Raw genomic sequence first — 17,200 nt, forward strand, 5'->3', positions numbered from 1 at the left:
GTAATCTCAGGCTCCAATAGGCCACATAACCAAAGGCAGGCCCCTCCAGAAGAAAGGTTTGGAAGACTAGTTAGCAACATTACACTGTGCAAACCCTGAATGGCACAGACAGCAAATTAAGCAGACATTGAGACTGTGCCTTTGCTTACAGTAGCAGCATCCTACTGTCGACATCAAAATCCTTGTGTCTATGTATGCAGGAAGTCAGAGCTCTTTCCATATAGCTCCAAAGATGGTATGCCATCTCAGGAGGAGAAATATCTCCTTTCTGTTTCATGACATATATAACTCTTACACTATAGTCTCTCCACAAACCAAAACAAGACCTGTCACACAAATAGCCCCCTTTAAAGGCTTTGAGTGACCAGATTATATAGAAATTTTCTATCCTAAACCATAAAACATCAAGTAGATTAGTCACGAACTATGAAATGAAAAAAAACAATGCCAGTCTTCCTGTAGAAATTCTACTTTGTTGGGAACCATGCTGTTACTAAAATAAAAATCTTCTAAGAAATGAACTACTCTTCATAAAACTTTGATATAAAATATTATAGATAATCTAGACAAATTATGGTGTTTTGTTTTTTCCTCCTTTTAAGTTCCGGGAAAGAATACCTCTTCAGTACACTGTCACAGGTCAGCTCTCGATACAGATGAATGCTACGGGTCATGCAAAATAGCTTTTCATCGGAGTCAAAATAAGTAGGAAATCTGTTTCCTGCTATCTCAACCAACCTATCAAAAAAACAAAAGGCATTACACTGAAAAAGGAATCATGTGAGGTAATAACACACAAAATATTCACAGAACAAACAAAGCAAATCTCTGAATGATAAGTAGATACCATGTTATTACATGGCAATCTTTTTCAAAGGAGAAGCACAATTTAGTACTCAGATTGAAATACTGGAAGTCAGAACATTTAGATTGTATTCCCAGTGACGCTAGCCAGAGTCAATGGTACACTTGGGAAAGACATAATATGCCCATACACAAAAAGACAGCACATCTCCAGCAGAAGGAAACTGGAAAGTTTACAGTACTGAATGTTCTTCAGTTACAGTACTGAAAGTTCTTTCAGTTTTGTATAACATGTTCAAGTCAACTGCTAAGTATTCTCCTATTTTAATTATTTATATCTAAGTAATAATTTCATTTAAATAAATGTACTCTTCAATCCAAACTACCTTCCCTTTCACCTTTACTTTGCATTGAAATCAGAAATCAGTTCTTGTGTCAACATAGAAATTCAACAAGATGATAACAAACAGAAGATCCATTACAAGATCCAGCCAACATGGAAGTCAGACTGCAGAGAATCCCAATTGACCAGCAAACACTTATGCAAGCAGAGCATATACAACAGGTATACCTGCCAAAGTAAAAACCTTTTCACAGAATCTGTCTTTAAAAAGAAGAACAAGGTCATCTGGGTTGGAAACTTCTACACTGAATCCATTCCCATTGTACTGGTTCCCACTTTGAAAAAAGAGCTTATAAAACCTTAAGAAAATGTACTTTTAGAACATAGCAAAAAATATCAGCATTGTGTCACAAAGTAACTGAGGCTGCCTGTTCCAACTACCAGGCAGCTCCAGCAGAATCACCGAATGATTCCAGTTGGAAGAGATCTTAAAGACCACCCAGTTCCAGCCCCCCTGCCATGTGCAGGGACACCTCCCACTAGGCCAGATTGCCCAAAGCCCATCCAGCCTGGCCCCGTGGCCACAACATCCATCCATCCAGATAGCCCAGGTAAAACTGACATACCATAAAATGATACAACTAAACAGTTTAAATGGCAGTTTTGCTGACATATTTAATGTGTGATTTCACGACTAAATATTGTCCACTACCTTTTTAGTAAATTCATGACCCTTCAAAACCTTGAATTACAATTATCAAACATACAAGTGTTTACTACCATGGTTGACTACAGAAATGTATCAGATAACTGGTGATAATACACTTTTCTATAAAAAGAAAAAAATCACATTAATGTAAAATTAAACAATTTACTGATGAGAGATCAACACTTTAAATTGACCTGTACACATAGAATCGAGGACACAAAGGCATACATTTTAGAAATGCTGAATGCCTGCAAATTCTCCTGAAGTCAGTGGAAAGAAGTTCTGTGCGTGTGAACACAAGGCAGCTTTATCTAGGTCCTTGAAAATGGGTCCAATAATTTAATTTTAGAAACTCATAGTTACAATCTGAGCACTGTACATTTCCCTCTCCCACCCCCATGGAGATTTTATTTTTGAGAACAGACATGGAAAGTACTTAATTGTCTCTATTTTAAGCATCCCTATCCCCTAGCTCATGTGCTTGAGAAGAACGACATCTGGTGGATGATACCTGGACACACATCTTACTGGTTAGCTTGATGCTGTTTGAACCCCTTTCACTAAAATCCAGAATGTTAAAAGCCGTTTTGGAAAAACTCTTAAATCATTATTCTTCAGCTTTACCATTTAAGCACAGTGTTGTATTTTAACCTAAATCTGAATAAGCAGTTTCAACACAATACCCTCAGTTTCACTCATTTGATGCATTACTTACTACATCAAAGCTTGTCCTGAGCGGCTTCCACGGACAGGATCTTGTCTTTATATTTGCACAGTTAATTAATAGGAAGGAATATATATGTCAAAGAAGACCATTACATAAATTGACTTCAAATGACACACCACAATCTTACTAAGATCACAGTATTATTTATACAGTACATGCAGGTTCCAAATTCTTTAAGATCGAAATCCCATTTGTCATAAATCCAAAAACTGCACAGAACATGCTCTCTGCAACCAAGGCAGAGGCCCATAGGGTGAAAATACCTCACTCTTCTCAGCATTAGTTCACAGAAATTTGCACCTCATGTTATTCCACAAGCAATAAATATAGCTGGACAGTAAACAGAACGCATTATTTTCAGAATTTCTAAAGAAGCTTGGTATGTTTTCAGTTAATTGGCTAGCTAGAGTTGAACTGAATTCCTAACAAAACTGTAAACAACAATTTTAATTTCACGAATGAGTATGGCCATTCCATCTGCTTGTCCCAGCATCCACATTCTAACAATGGACACTGCACTGTTACAGCTTTTTATTCCACAGCAGAAAATATATACATATATCAATTACAGAAAACAGCAGCACATCTTAGAAGACCAGCCTCAATTCTGGTCACTTTTTTCAGCATTGTTATTAAATTGAACTAAGCTGTCATGTCAGAGAATAAGAAATAGCGTATGAAAGTTTATGGAAGGAGAAAGCTCCCTGCCCTGAACTAAGACCTTCCAGGCAGAAGGACCAGAAAAAAAAAAGTGCCTTTTAGCAAAACATAAAACTAGCCAATTTTATGTAATATCTTTCTAGCAACAGCAAGACATTACAGCCAGTACAACAGCTACAACTTAGCAACTCTCAGCCCTAAAAGGCACCAGATATATCAACATTCTTCCTGGTCTTTTTGATGGAGACTTTTGAGTTTTTCACAAAAACATTGTCAGATAAATGTCTCCACTGAGTCCTTTAAAATAAATTTCTGGGCAGTGAATATTTGCCCTCTTACCTGAAGTGTCTTTTCCAATAGCTGACTGACCTCATGGTCAAAAAGTTTCTCCATATATAAGCAGCAAACAGCAGCATAAGCAAAGACCCATGTACCTGCACACACCTCTGCCCAACAAACTGCCAAGAGCCCGTTTGCAGCCCCTGGGAACAAGTTACTGACACACATCAGCTCTTGTCACTCTGGGCTCAGGATGTCACTCCCCAGAACAGAGTACAAAGCCCACCCAAATGGCACTGAGCAACCTGTGAAGACCAGGGCATGCTGCTCTATCAAATATAACCTTAACGCACCATCAACACGAAACTGCAACACATTTGAAGTATAAAATACAGCATGCCTGCTGAAGTTACACTGAGCCATCCTTTCAACTGAGCAATTTAATTTATTTTCTCATCCTTTGTAATAATGTACTTTTTGCTATGTTTCCTTTCATCTTGCTCTATTTTCAACAGCTTCCTTTCCATGTCCATCTCTTCTCCTTTTCCTCAGCATTCATTTCTAATCAACAAGTCTTAACTCACCCCTTAGGTCCCACCCTTTTCTGCTATCTACATTCCAATTACCTGGAATAAAAAATAAACTGAATACAAGAAGGGGACATCATTTGCTTTTGCAAAGCCATTGCTTAAGGTTTTTTTTCCTTCTCCTTTTCTATTACACTTCCAGTTCAAACTAATTCAAACTTTTGTGATATTAAGTTGACAGAAGTAGGGTTAGAAGCCCTGCCTTTTCATCCATGATAGATTAAACAAAGCATTTAAACATCCCTGATGTTTATGTGATTACACAACGTAAATACATGTGTTTAGATACTCTAGATTCAGACCACAAGTGTAACTACTATTTCACTTTAAATCTCTAGATGGCTTTTCTGCCCATTTTTCTACACAAAGATGACTCTTGTACTTCTTGTCATCCCTCTCCAGACCCCTAATAACTTGAGAACTCACTAATTCTATAGAATGGTAACAGAGGAATAAACATTTCAAAAACATCAAATTTCTTTGTGATTCAGGAAAGTTGGTAGCTGAGCAGATTAGTGCTACCTCTAATGAAACACTACAGAATGATTTCAACAGTTAAGCAGTTAGCAAGGCAAGAGTGGTAACCTACATGCACATACATGCTTAACTCTCAGCCAGATGCAGGATATGTCTCCTGTCCATTCTGCAGCTGGAAAATATGGTCAGTGCAGAGCTGAGCGGTTTCTCTTGTGTGAGTAAAGCAGATGTTAGGAACACCATAGATATTATAGAGGGAAGGGAATATCATACCGCATGGCTTGCTATGCACATAGGGGAGAAGTGAACTTACTGCAGAAGGAAGTGAGAAGTACAGAGGAAGGGCAGGCGGCCCCATGCAGCAGAAGTAGAACAGAAATCTGAAGGAAAACAGCCTGCGTTAGTCCTAGTGTTCACTGAAAAACCTCCATGTTCCTTGCACACAAAATGCTGCACCTTTACATCCTCAAAACCTTCTTGCTTACTTCACAAACAAAATTGCAAAGAAAAATTTCAATATAGGACTGTTAAGACCATTTTTAAATTAGAGAGTCATCCATCTTGCCATATCACAACTGGAATCTGCAACATCATGTGAACTAGGAAGGTAAATCATTCAATTCAGTGGTTTTCATCATCTAGGGAATAACTGCATATAATAGATGAATCCTTAATAGCTACCATAGGTATATATGTTATAAATGCTTAATTATTGCTCAGAAATAATTGAAGGCTCTAACATAAAAAGCAGTAGAGAAGTTGGAAGTGTGCATGTCAAAATTTTGCATCTTACCTTTCAGCACTGAATGCAGACTCTGTGTCAATGTATACCACAGCCCCATCCAGTCCTCCCATGCTTACAGGTAGCGTAGCCAGCACACTCATCATAATACAAAACTGAGTTTTGCCACAACCTGGAGGGCTTGTTATCTGTAACAAAAAAAAGATTAGTAACATGAGCAAGAAACGTCACACTCATTTTACCCTAATTCTACTTTTAACTGATGCCCATCAGCCAGAATGCCTCAACTTCTGCTCCTCTAGTTACCAAAGCAGACAGCCACAAAAAGATAGAATATGAAGCCCACAAAGAGCAATTTGTAGTTACTTTTGGATCTGCGCCTTGCTTGTGTCTAACTCATCACCACCAAAGAATAAATAATTGTTCTTCAGATGCAGCATTTGCTTACACTTTCTTTTCTACCTTCCTCTTTCTACTTTGTTATATCTCATATCTGAGGTCCCCTACTCTTCCCCTCCTCTTACTCCCTAACAGAGCCACAGCCAGTTACCCTGCATCTCCTCTTCTGTGCTACCTTCTAAAATAAAGCAGAATTAAAAAATTCCCTGTTGACATTCACATGACACCAAACGACCTTTAAAGCTGCAAAAGAAATCAAAAGCCATTGAGTTCACAGATGTAAGTCATTGCTCAGAAATTATCATTACCTTGGTTACAATCAGGTCTCACCTGGAAATCACAAGGATGATAGCTTAAACCCTGTGAAGTCTGAATGTGCAATACGAACCACACCTATACAGCAGAGAGACTTTATCCTCCCCAGAGACTACCCTCATGCTACAATGTAACAGGAAGCAAGTTTTAGCTTAGCATACTATATGAAATTTACTTTACAGCATGTGTTTTGTCATTGGTGTTAATTCCCTATCACCATATTTTAGCATGAACACCATTTAATGATTCAGATCAGCATGCCAATTTTAAGCTTTCACCTGTGCTTACTAAAAGCTTACTGCAGTTAAGCAGTATTCAAAAAGAACATTTAATTTGCGTGAAATGCTTCTAGTATGATTTTGATCCAAGACCAAAACCACAAGGATCAAAATAACACATTGCTTGATGAGATCCCCAGTTTCTGAGAGCAAGACTTTTTTGTACTGGAGATGGTACTAGGCTGTTCTTTATCCACAGCAGATTTTAGAGATGGCAAATGAATCCCAGGCCCTGTGTTCAGATAATCATGCGTTCATTAGTACTACAGAGCTTCTAAATAGAGTATCACACTGCCACTGCTTCTGGGAAGGGAGATGATAGTGTTTTTAATATTAAGATGGCTGAAAAAAAAACGGTTAATAGAAAGTTGAAGTGAATTTAGGCACTAGAAATTGAAACTGTTCTCATTCCAACCCCAGTAGGGACTAAATAATAATGCAGCATAAACCTGTCCAGGAACTTCAACTACAAAATCAAGCATACCCCTTCAAAATACACAGCACTGCCATAACATTTGTTTGTTCTTTTTTTTTTTTTTTTTTTTTAGGTTGTGTTTTAATTTAAAAAAGAAAAATTCTTACAGCTGACACACAGATCAAATCAAATTGATTTTTGAGCCAAAGTGCACAATAGATTTTAAGCACAAACACTGTTGCACCTCAATATACAATAACATTGCTATGGTTGCACTTTAAACAGCAGCAGCCTGATGTGGAACAGGAAATTTACAGGGAAATACTGAGGGACTGCATTAGCTACTGTCATGTTCTTTAGTTAAAAGCTCTCTAATCACTTTTGTCTTTAAACAAGGCCTGAAAACCAATCTTATCAGTCAATCCACTTCAAGCTTCCACACAAGGAAAATATTAGATGACTTAAATGATTAGAAGCACACACTACGTTTAGCGATTACAGATCAGGAATTAGTCATATTTATGCAATTATCCATCCTCCATCCATCATACTTAAGTTACAAAATGCTGTACCAACAATAGCTGCCACATTTTAACAAAGACCCAAAGCATATATAACATTTGAAGAAACAATTCACATTTCTTAGACTGTAATAGTCAAGGAGTCTCACCAGCTGCTTCTAATTAAAATTTGAAATGAACGAGAGAAGGGCATCAATCCAGTTGCTAAATTAAAATATTTGGACAACTGTGAGGAGACCTCATAAAAACATTTGTAGTTTGAGCCCTGCCTGGGAGGTGCCTTGGAATTTATTCAACATTTATTTCAATGGTTGATGCAGGAGTAAATTCAGCAGAGATGCTGTAAACGTGTCTGAGAATTTATGCATCATGTCAGAGAAAGACAGCGAATATTGCTGTATTAGCTAGTATAAGAAAGCAATCCAGTGGAGGAAGAGAGGATTTCCCTTCCCCAAAACAAGAACAATTCATCTTTTATCAGCATTCCCTTAAAGGGCATTTACATGGAATTTAAAATAATCCACAATGAACACTTTTAGTGAACTATCACATTTTATTATGGTTACCACTGTTTCAGTGAATGTTTTGATCAATACAATCTTAGTTCAAAAAAAAACAACAACCAAAACTTAAGTGCCTGTAATGCAATTTGAAATGAACGTCTGCAAAAAGCTTGCTCAGTTTGCTTTACTCTGAATTTGCTTTGAAAATCAGAAGTCTGCCAGACAGAAATGTGAAGACTACAACAGTTTTTAATTTACCTCTGTCTAGTAAAATATACTTTTATTTTTCAATAAGCTATATATTATTTTCTCTGGCTCTTCTGTCGGGTTTGGATCAAGTCACAAGGAGCTAATTCTTCGTCAGCTACCCAGGGATTAAACTCTTCAATATTCACGAAATCATTACTTTAATTTTTCCTCAGAGGAGTTGGCCAAAAGTTCTGACATCTGACCACAAAGTTTCAGTTACGATTTAATTTCCAACTTAAAGCCTAATAGCGGTTTGGGGAAAAATGGTCTGAGACAGTGAAAGGCAAATCAAATCCCTCTGGCACTCAAAAAGCAAGCGGCTTTGGCTGTAGAAGATACCAGCAGAACTCGACCCTGTGGCTCATGCATTCAAATTCCAAGTTTCCAACCACCCTCACTGCTGGGTAAAGTAACAGGAAGACGACAATTTAGCCCCACCAGTCAGGAAGTGTTACACACAACACACTTTTCAAGAGAACTTCTCTCAGACTTGGAGCATCTGCCTATTAACAGAACTACCAAAGAGCAATCTGCTGGTCAGCTATGCTCCAGTAAGTTACAAAAGAGAAAATTAGACAGACTAAGCTCCAAAATCGCTTGAATCTCAACAGAATATAACTGGAAAAGCATTCACAAGCTACTGTACAGCATCAAAACAGCGGCAGACACTTGATTTCTACTAAAATTTCATCTAACGATCACAAAGAACGCTTGCTGCCAATTTTGAGACTACTTCAGATCTCATGACTTTTGAGAAAATGCCTTTAATAAAGCCTGATTCTGGAGTGACATTAAGTGAAAAAATGTTCTGCAGAGTCATTTGTTCCCTGCCTTTATGTTTGCTTGTAATACTTTCCCGAATCACTTTACAGATTTGGCAAAAGAAAATGAAATGAAAAGAAAATAAACTGCAATTTATTTATCTAAGACATTGTTCCTAAATTCACCTTCTAATTTCTGATGTCCACTTAGGTCTCCAAAATATTTCTGATTGACAACACTGATGCATATTCCTGTTTAAACTGGTGTTGACACTGCAACCATGACCATGCTACACATGGAAAGGCTTAGTGCTTGCAGTTCTGGTCTGATTCATGAGATACCTCGTGGAGACATCAATATTTTGATCACTTAGTGAGATCACATATACAAGATAACTTGATTAGGAAGGTCTCTGCCTTTTTAATACAAACATGTTAGAATACGAAAAATCCAAACCTTTTGTTCTGAGAAAAACTTTCATATTTTAAAGTGCAAAGGCTATCCTAACACAGCAGTGTTCTTACAATAAATTGGCAACGAAGCTAAGCCTAAATATGAACAAAATATGAATTCTGACACATCGATGTAAATTCATGGACACAATTTTAAACGTTTTTATGAAGATTTGAATGACGTGTAGTCCGGTACAGCATATACAAAAATAAATACTCAGAACGTTTAAAAAGTAATATCCCCTCGTTACATAAAAGCTTAGAGTTCCCACTAGAGCAGGAACTGTTACAGTTTAAACCCAGTGCTGCTTAAATTCCAATATGTTTGAAGTCTCTATTAGATTCACAAGTGATTTCTATCTGAGATTAAAACCTATTGACTACAAGCTAGTTTGACTACAGGGCATGGAAAAAAAAATATTTTCCTCATTATAACATTTTGCTAACTTCTCACTTCTACTCCTCTACTGTGGCAATTTGCAAGTTGAAATTTGACAAAGAAAAACATTTGGTAAAGATTATTAAAGTGTCTGAGGAAAAAATGGTTTCAATCTGTCTGAATTCAGAGCATGAGACACATATAATATGAATTTTCCACTCATTTCAAGTGCACAGATTAGTTCAGAACTTTACTGTAAGAAGGCAAGTAAGAACAATGTCCATCTAGCTCTGGATTCTTTTTCTAACAAGGGCTTAAAACAGATGGTTGTGAAATAACATAAGAGGGCACGCACCCATTGATACTCCCTCCAATGCAGACATTTCTCCATCTCCATTTGTGGCTCACAGACTTCCTAAGCCATAGATTGTGCCTTTCTAGTTTTATAATACTCAGTGACTCCTCTAAGCATCTATACAAATCCTGTCCTTCCAGATAATAGAAGCTGCACAACTTATCACTTTCTGCAAGGCAAAAGAGATTTAAAGTGCAAGAAGATGTAGCGCTCTCTTCTTCTGAAAGGAAAGTTCCAAGCAAAAAAAAAAAGTAGTATTGCATTCAAAAGCCAGAGTGACTGTTAATAGCTATACATATGCTATATTATAATGTATGCACATATAATGCAAGCCTTAATTGCAGCGTCTTTTCAGAAAAGAATGCATTACGTATTTGTTTTAACGATTAGTTATACTTATATATAAAAGCTCTGTAAAGTAATTTTCATGCCTATCCACTTGATACTTCTGCCCTAGTTGCTCCGCATGCCTTTCTGAAAACCCATGACTTGCTGAAGTCAGAGTGAGTAGTTATTAAAATCAAGACCAATTCCCGATCCAGCACCTTGTGCTCTGATCACTAAACCACACTCCTCCTTTCACCATAAAATCCATGTAATAATCTCCTCTTTTTTTCTGGGCAAATTTTCACTCATTTTTAATAGCGAAATAGGTCACCAAATCTACTTTTTGTTGTTGTTTTCTTACTTAACAGGCTGCAGAAATATACCAAAGTGTAGCCTTTATCAATTAAAAAGCCCACACTTCTAATCCAAATTTTTTGTTCATTGTGTGTTTAATGAACCTAACACAAGGTGGTCAAGCATGTAAGACTTCTAGGTGTGGTGTGCAACTACAGTAAAGTACATTGGGAAAAAAAATTACCTCTGTGAGGGATCCACAGGGCACTCCACCATGCAAGACTTTATCCAAGCTATGCAGTGTGGTGGATAAAAAAGCTGAAGAGGGATTGACAGACCTCCTTACTTTCATTTCATAAGCCTACAACAGGAGAAAAAAAACAACACAAGATTGAAAAGGTTTTTTTTTTTTGTTGAAATAGAAAACTTGTCACATTTGCTTTTGTTAACCTAGACTGACTTAACATTTGCCAATAAGTAAACAATTCCCATCTTCAGTTACAGTCCCCTCTTTTCTCATCACCCTTCCTTGCATTTATATCCCATTTATAGCTCATAGAACAAATTTCAAAGTTCACTGTGTCTCTCTCACCACAATATTAAATAAGGTTTTTATAATGACGTTTCAAAAGTTCTCTCTGTTCCCATTCAATGAGGCTTGCTTTCAACCCATAAAATTCCAGCTTTTACATAAGGGAACACCATGTTATTAGTGACCAAATGCAGAATATTCACAGTGAAACCTAAAACCAAGAATTCCCTGGCCAACATTCATTACCAGTTTGAAACTACCTGGGTTCAAGGAAAGGTTTGCTAAAGATTCTCAAGTCTTTGAACAAGTCTTGGCTTATCCTTTCCAGTTTTGAGAGGAAGGCACGTCAAGAAGACAGGTACAGAACTGAAAAGAGTTGAATTTCTAATTCTTCTGCTAACTAGAACTGGTCCAAGATCAGAATTTAGTTCATAAAAATTATTTTCATTTGGGAGACTGAATCAAATCCAAAGAAGAAATAAGAAAATGGAAGTGCTGATCTGGAAGATCCAAAAGTTGCTTCTGAAAGGAACAAGTCCTCCTTGCACCTTGCAGACCTCCGCTAAAACTAACACATTCCTCATTCACTGAGCATCAAGCATTTGATTTTAAAAGGAACAATGCAAGATGTAAAAGTTGTTGCTCCAGTCGCAATTAAAAGTTCCCAGAGGTTTCAGACTCCTGGCCTAATGAGACACTCTTGAAGCCCTGTCACAGCATACTGCTATACCCTAGCATGACTAACTGCTTGAGAAAACCTGATTTCTCTAACCTTGAGAGAAACACGGGCATCAGATTTACCCCAGAAATTAAAGGAGATTTTCTGTATTTCTTGGCCTGTTCTAAAGTTCTGTTACCAGGGCTTCCAGTGTCATATTTGGACAATGTTTTCCATTTATTTATAATTCCTTTTACCTATTTTTTCTTTTAAAGGCAAAGATCTTGTCAAACCTTGCTACATCAATCATGATGTTACCTCAGTCACTCTGACCTGAGGTCCATTTGAAATCCAGCATTTGCAAAGATTCAATTCATGCTCTTTAAAAACAGCTAACATCTCTGGTTCTTGAAGTGCAGCACTGTATTATATGCACTTGCTTATTTGGTCATCTATCATGTCTTAACAGTTCTTGACAATTGCCATTTGATAAACTTCAGTGTCTGCCAAGCTTCTCACCAAAGATATATTTTAGTCCAAAAACTTGACTGAACAGTGATACGTAAGTGATGGGCAAAGGCAAGTGCTAGAAATCTACTTAACACGCTTCCACCTATCTTCAATTTATTGATGATTATTAACAGTTATCTGTATCAAACTAAAGCCCTCCACAGATTTAAATATTAAAGTATTACCTTGTGCAGTCAAACAGACATCACAAATTGAGATCACTCCATTCCCAGATACAAAGATAAGTGACATCATTTAGCTTTTCCCCCAGACAAAGTATTAAAAAGAGAATCAACACAAACTTACTGTCTGCATTTTGGGAGCACAAGCAAGGCTGACTTGACGAAGAAGTTTTTGCACATTTCTGTAGCTCTGTCCCGTCACTTTCATTAGCTCCAAGAGCGAAAGACACAAAAAGTCCTGAAAGAAGATAAAACAGTTCAGAGACCTAAAGGCAGAGATTGAGGCTAGGAACTACCCTGATACAATTTATACACTACTAGCATACATTTCAAAGGCCAGACTTGCCACTTGTGCTGTCTTATGCAGTATTTTGTTACACCTCCGCTACTTTTTTCTGATGCCAGTCAGGCTATACCAAAAGAAACTGTATTCATATATTAAAGCACACAGCATCAGGGATTAACAATTCAAGAATTGTGCAAAGAAGTTGCAACATAACACTTCTCTGCCCACAGAAGTCCTCACTACCTGAAAAACATTCAGATTACACTGCATCTTCTAGACAGCAGTCCTACAGCTAGATTCTGTACTTCTCATGAACACTACCGAAAGACCTCTTGCTGTCTTTAGACAAACATTTGTAACAACTTCAGAATTGATTAGTGAATCAACCCAAATCTGATAGTATAATTTTACAATATATTCACATACACTAGATAATGTAGCATATGTGTTTTTTTGTGGAGAGCTCTTAAATGGATGCCTTGCTCCATTCAAGTAGCAGCTGCATGCCTCTGCTGAAATAAAGCACCTCCTGTTTTTTTAGAAGGCAAGATAGTACATACAAGATTAAATGTCTTAGTCATTTACCATTTTAAAGCTACATTTTTACAAGGCAGCAGCTAGATGGAGAGTGGAATACCCACAGAAAATAAAGCTCCATGTAGATTAAATTTAAAATAAATAAATAAATCCCAAGCCATAAAATAACCCTTTCACCTGACAGGTAGTGATCTGATACCGACTCAGCCTTTCACACAGCTCTTGAGACAGCTTTGCTCTTCTCAGTTTCTTTGCAGCCATACTTCCCAGTCTACAGGGCAAAACAAACAAGTTTTTGAGAATTGCTTGGAATATGGCAATGCAGACAGCTATGCCCTCCCTTTGCCAAAGAACAGGAAGGAAGGTGTGTATAAATATAGGAAGCCTACGCTACATTATAATACTGCTCAGGAGATAGTTGCGTTGAGTTATATCTCCTCATATTTGACTGCGTACGAGGCCATGCCAATCAGAACAGAAGAACCAGCAACGCCTGTATGATATTGGTTTCTGGGAAAGAAGCAAGCTGGAAATTACTGTGATGAGCCTCTGGATAGCAATGGGAGCAACTTATGTTATTTTGAAAAGCAATGAGGTTATCTTTGAACAGCTTAATGTGAGCTGTATGGTAACGGCAGCGAGCATTTAGACCTGGAACATCAACTGAAGCACAACGCTGGGCTCTGGTGAGCAAGAGAGAGCTCATCACGGGCACTGAGAGAGCAGGGATGCAAAAAGGAGACACCAGGAAGACCAAATGCCTGGAAACACACTCCAGCGTGCGAGATTCAAACTACTCCAAGCACCCGATAACCTCCTGGGTAAGCTTACGGAAAGCACGCTGACAGAGAGAGCTCTGCTTTAACCAATAACAGAACCAGAGGCCAAAGCCAGGGACACGAAGACCCAAACGACACGGTAAGTATTATTTTGTGCGCCACACGGCAAAACAGAACCAGCTCTGGCAGCCAGCTACGAGCCGTATCCATTGCTTCCCGCTTCAGGGGCCTCCGAGCAGCTCCGAAAAGCCTTAAAACTAATGCGTGCAGCAGCTAAGGCTATGGCTACCAACCCTTCGTGCCCCGGCCCGCAGCTGCCTGCATTTGGGGCTGTTTGGGGCCGGTTTTGTGCCTTTTCGTGCCGCTCCCCAGCCCCCGCCTCACCCGGCCCCACTTTTTCAAAGCGCCGCCGCCGCCGCCGCCTCACTGAGGCGCAGCCCCCGGGCAAGGCGCCCGCCCGCCATTGGCTCCGCTCCCGCCAATCGGCCGCAGCCGTGAATGCAGGCGGCGCGCGGGGCGTGCTGGGAGTTGTAGTTCGTGGGGGGCGGGCGGGTAGGCGGAGGGGCGGCCGTGATGGCGGCGGTGCGCTGAGGGCGGGCACGACCCCGTCCCCGCCGCCTGGTCTCTGTTCTCCTCACTTTAAAAACTGGCCTGCCGGTTATTACAATAGAACTTCTTCCATGTTTTAACTAGGAATTCCTACAGTCTGCATAGAAAGCAGCTACAAAAGTTACAAAGCTACAAAGCAAACCTTCTGCAGGAAGGGTGCTGCACACACGCTAATTTGTTAATAAAGAACTTGGGGTTACAGCTTCGTGTCTTCAGATGTAAGGCTCAAACTAATGGTCTTACGCCAGCTCCGTCAGAAGTGCCTGCTGACTTTGAAGGAGCTATTTTTCTGTAATGTGAATGTAAATGGCAGAGTTAGTCATCAAACACGAGACTTACATGACTTCGCTGATGTCCGTAGGGTGAGCGTTCCAACTCGCTCTGGTTTATGCTAGGAAACATGGAAGTTTGTGTTTTAGATACGCTGTCCGCATAATCTTATGTTCTAGACCATAACCGAACTGAAGAAAAATATGGGCTAATGCTATCTGGGACATTTACTGAAGTCCTGTGCACTGAGAACCGCATGGCTGGTTTTTTGTATTAATAAACAGCATTACAGTGAAGCTTCAAAATAACACTCCAGCCATTTTTCCAAAGTAGCAAATGGGAGAAACATAGCAAGAAATAGTGTATAACAAGAAGGTGATTGTCGTGAAATGTCCAACAACCATAGCATCAAAAAGATTCGCTAGAATCAGTGGTTCAGTCATACCCTGAAAGGAGCTCAACTGCCCAAAGAAGTCCAGGGGGGTTAAGAAGCTGCACGGAGAGAAAGCAGCACATACAAGAGCTACTGAGGGCTTACTTAACAGCTAGCTGAACAGGGAGAGGAGATGAGATGGAGAGAGAGCTCCTCCTGGTGGAGATTGTCTTTAGAAGTTGACTTGAAAAATGGAAGTCGCGATTGAGAAAAGGTGGCTAAAGGAAAGGATGGCTGTTGGCTGTGGATTGGTTTCAGTGGAAAGAAGAGGGCATGACTATTCTATTGCCATTCCATTCATCTGTTATGGAATTCTATTTACTGCTTGTTAAAAAAAAAAAAAAAAAAAAAAAAAAAAAGAAAAGCAGGAGCCCCAGCTTTGATACCAGAGGTCGTGAAAGAAGTGATATTGCCTTGATGACCTTTTTTTCTCCCACAAATGGAGCAGGTTTTCCCCTTTACCTCCAGACCAACAGCCTTCCTTCCCATCTTCCACAAAAGCAGAGTAGCTGTATTAAACCAGAGAACTGTTTGGGGACACTGAGCAAGGCAAACAAATCTTATCAGCCAGCTTGTTTAGATTTGTAAGCAAAACTAAGACACCCTGTCGTCTCTCCTGCAAGTTCTTTGCATCACGATTCTCAGTGGAGTCACAACTGTTCCCCTCTTCACTTCTCATATAAACAGTTAAATCTACTGGAAATTAATCATGCATCATCTTCTCCACGTGACTTGAAAAAATCAGTATTATATATCCAGAGAAGTGTTCTTAAACACCAGTTTACTATCAAAGTTCTCAAGCAGCAACACTGTAGGCAGCTTCACAGCTCCCATATGTTTGAGCAGGACATTGGTCACTGGGGAATCGGGACACTCTGCAAACAGAGTGCAAACACCGCTGCTTCGTGACCTTGGCCAAGTTCTGTAATGATAGGGTATCTGTTTTCCTTCTCATTTTCGGTTTTACGTATTTAGACTGTAAACACAGCACTGAAAGAAACTGACAGAATTATGTGCCCAGTGTAGCACAGCATGGCTCTGCTCTAGTCTAAGCCTTTAGCTGCCCCTGGAACTCATAATAAGGGATTAATAAAGCTGAGAGATGATTACTTTATAAGACTGAGACTCTACACATTAATTTAAGACAGTCCTTTAAGCTGGCAATGCTGGAGCAAGACTGTTACAGAAAGATGAAGCATAACAGCAACAACAAATGAAGTCTCATAGAACCAGAGTGCTCTAACATCAAACACACCAATTACAATAAAATCGGGAATGGTGATTAGCTTGCTAATAACCAAACCAAAAGGAGCAAAACCTGATTTGAAGGGTGCAGGATGAAATCCTTATCAGTTCATAACCAAATAAATACTCAGCAGTTGAGTAATTCTGCAAGGCTCCAGAATCCAAATGATAATGGCAAAATACTTCCTTCCTGGAAAAAGAATCCACAAAAAAATAACAATAAATAAATAAAATGACATCTTCCTGTAACCCAAGACAGACTTCTCTGTGTAACTTCAGACAACAGTTTGGCATTCTGGAACATTTCAGATCATTAATTTCTAAAACAGCATCAGCCTGCTGATATTGACTTAATTCTGCAGTTTCATTACTGTTTTCCAACTATCAGTTATTGCTTTAAAATTAGCAGTGTTCCCCTACCTCTGTGAAAGGAAAACATCTTACGAGAGTACACTGTATGAGAACACAGCAACAACTCTGACTCATGGCAGTAATTCATAGAGTAGTTTTCCACCTTATGCTTGCTGACTAGTGTCTAATTAGCCTAAGATATTCTTACTCCTTGGTAATACCTACTTGATG

The 17,200-nt window shown here is 38.9% G+C and overlaps 1 protein-coding gene across 10 annotated transcripts in view; it reads right to left on the reverse strand.

Moving 5' to 3' along the window:
- The window catches only part of RAD51B (RAD51 paralog B), a 465,395-nt gene that overhangs the window by 402,545 nt on the left and 45,650 nt on the right, over positions 1–17,200 (reverse strand). For 6 of the 10 annotated variants that reach the window (XM_068684193.1, XM_068684192.1, XM_068684195.1 and 3 more), the window contains 5 exons: positions 13,460–13,553; positions 12,584–12,697; positions 10,822–10,938; positions 5,380–5,516; positions 619–738 (listed from right to left, as the gene is read on the reverse strand). In XM_068684193.1, coding sequence (XP_068540294.1) covers positions 619–738; positions 5,380–5,516; positions 10,822–10,938; positions 12,584–12,697; positions 13,460–13,553 — 582 coding nt within the window. The other 4 variants (XM_068684196.1, XM_068684199.1, XM_068684200.1 and 1 more) reach the window with 4 other exon arrangements.

The sequence above is a fragment of the Anas acuta genome, chromosome 5, assembly GCF_963932015.1.
Source record: "Anas acuta chromosome 5, bAnaAcu1.1, whole genome shotgun sequence".
NCBI classification, from domain to species: Eukaryota; Metazoa; Chordata; class Aves; order Anseriformes; family Anatidae; genus Anas; species Anas acuta.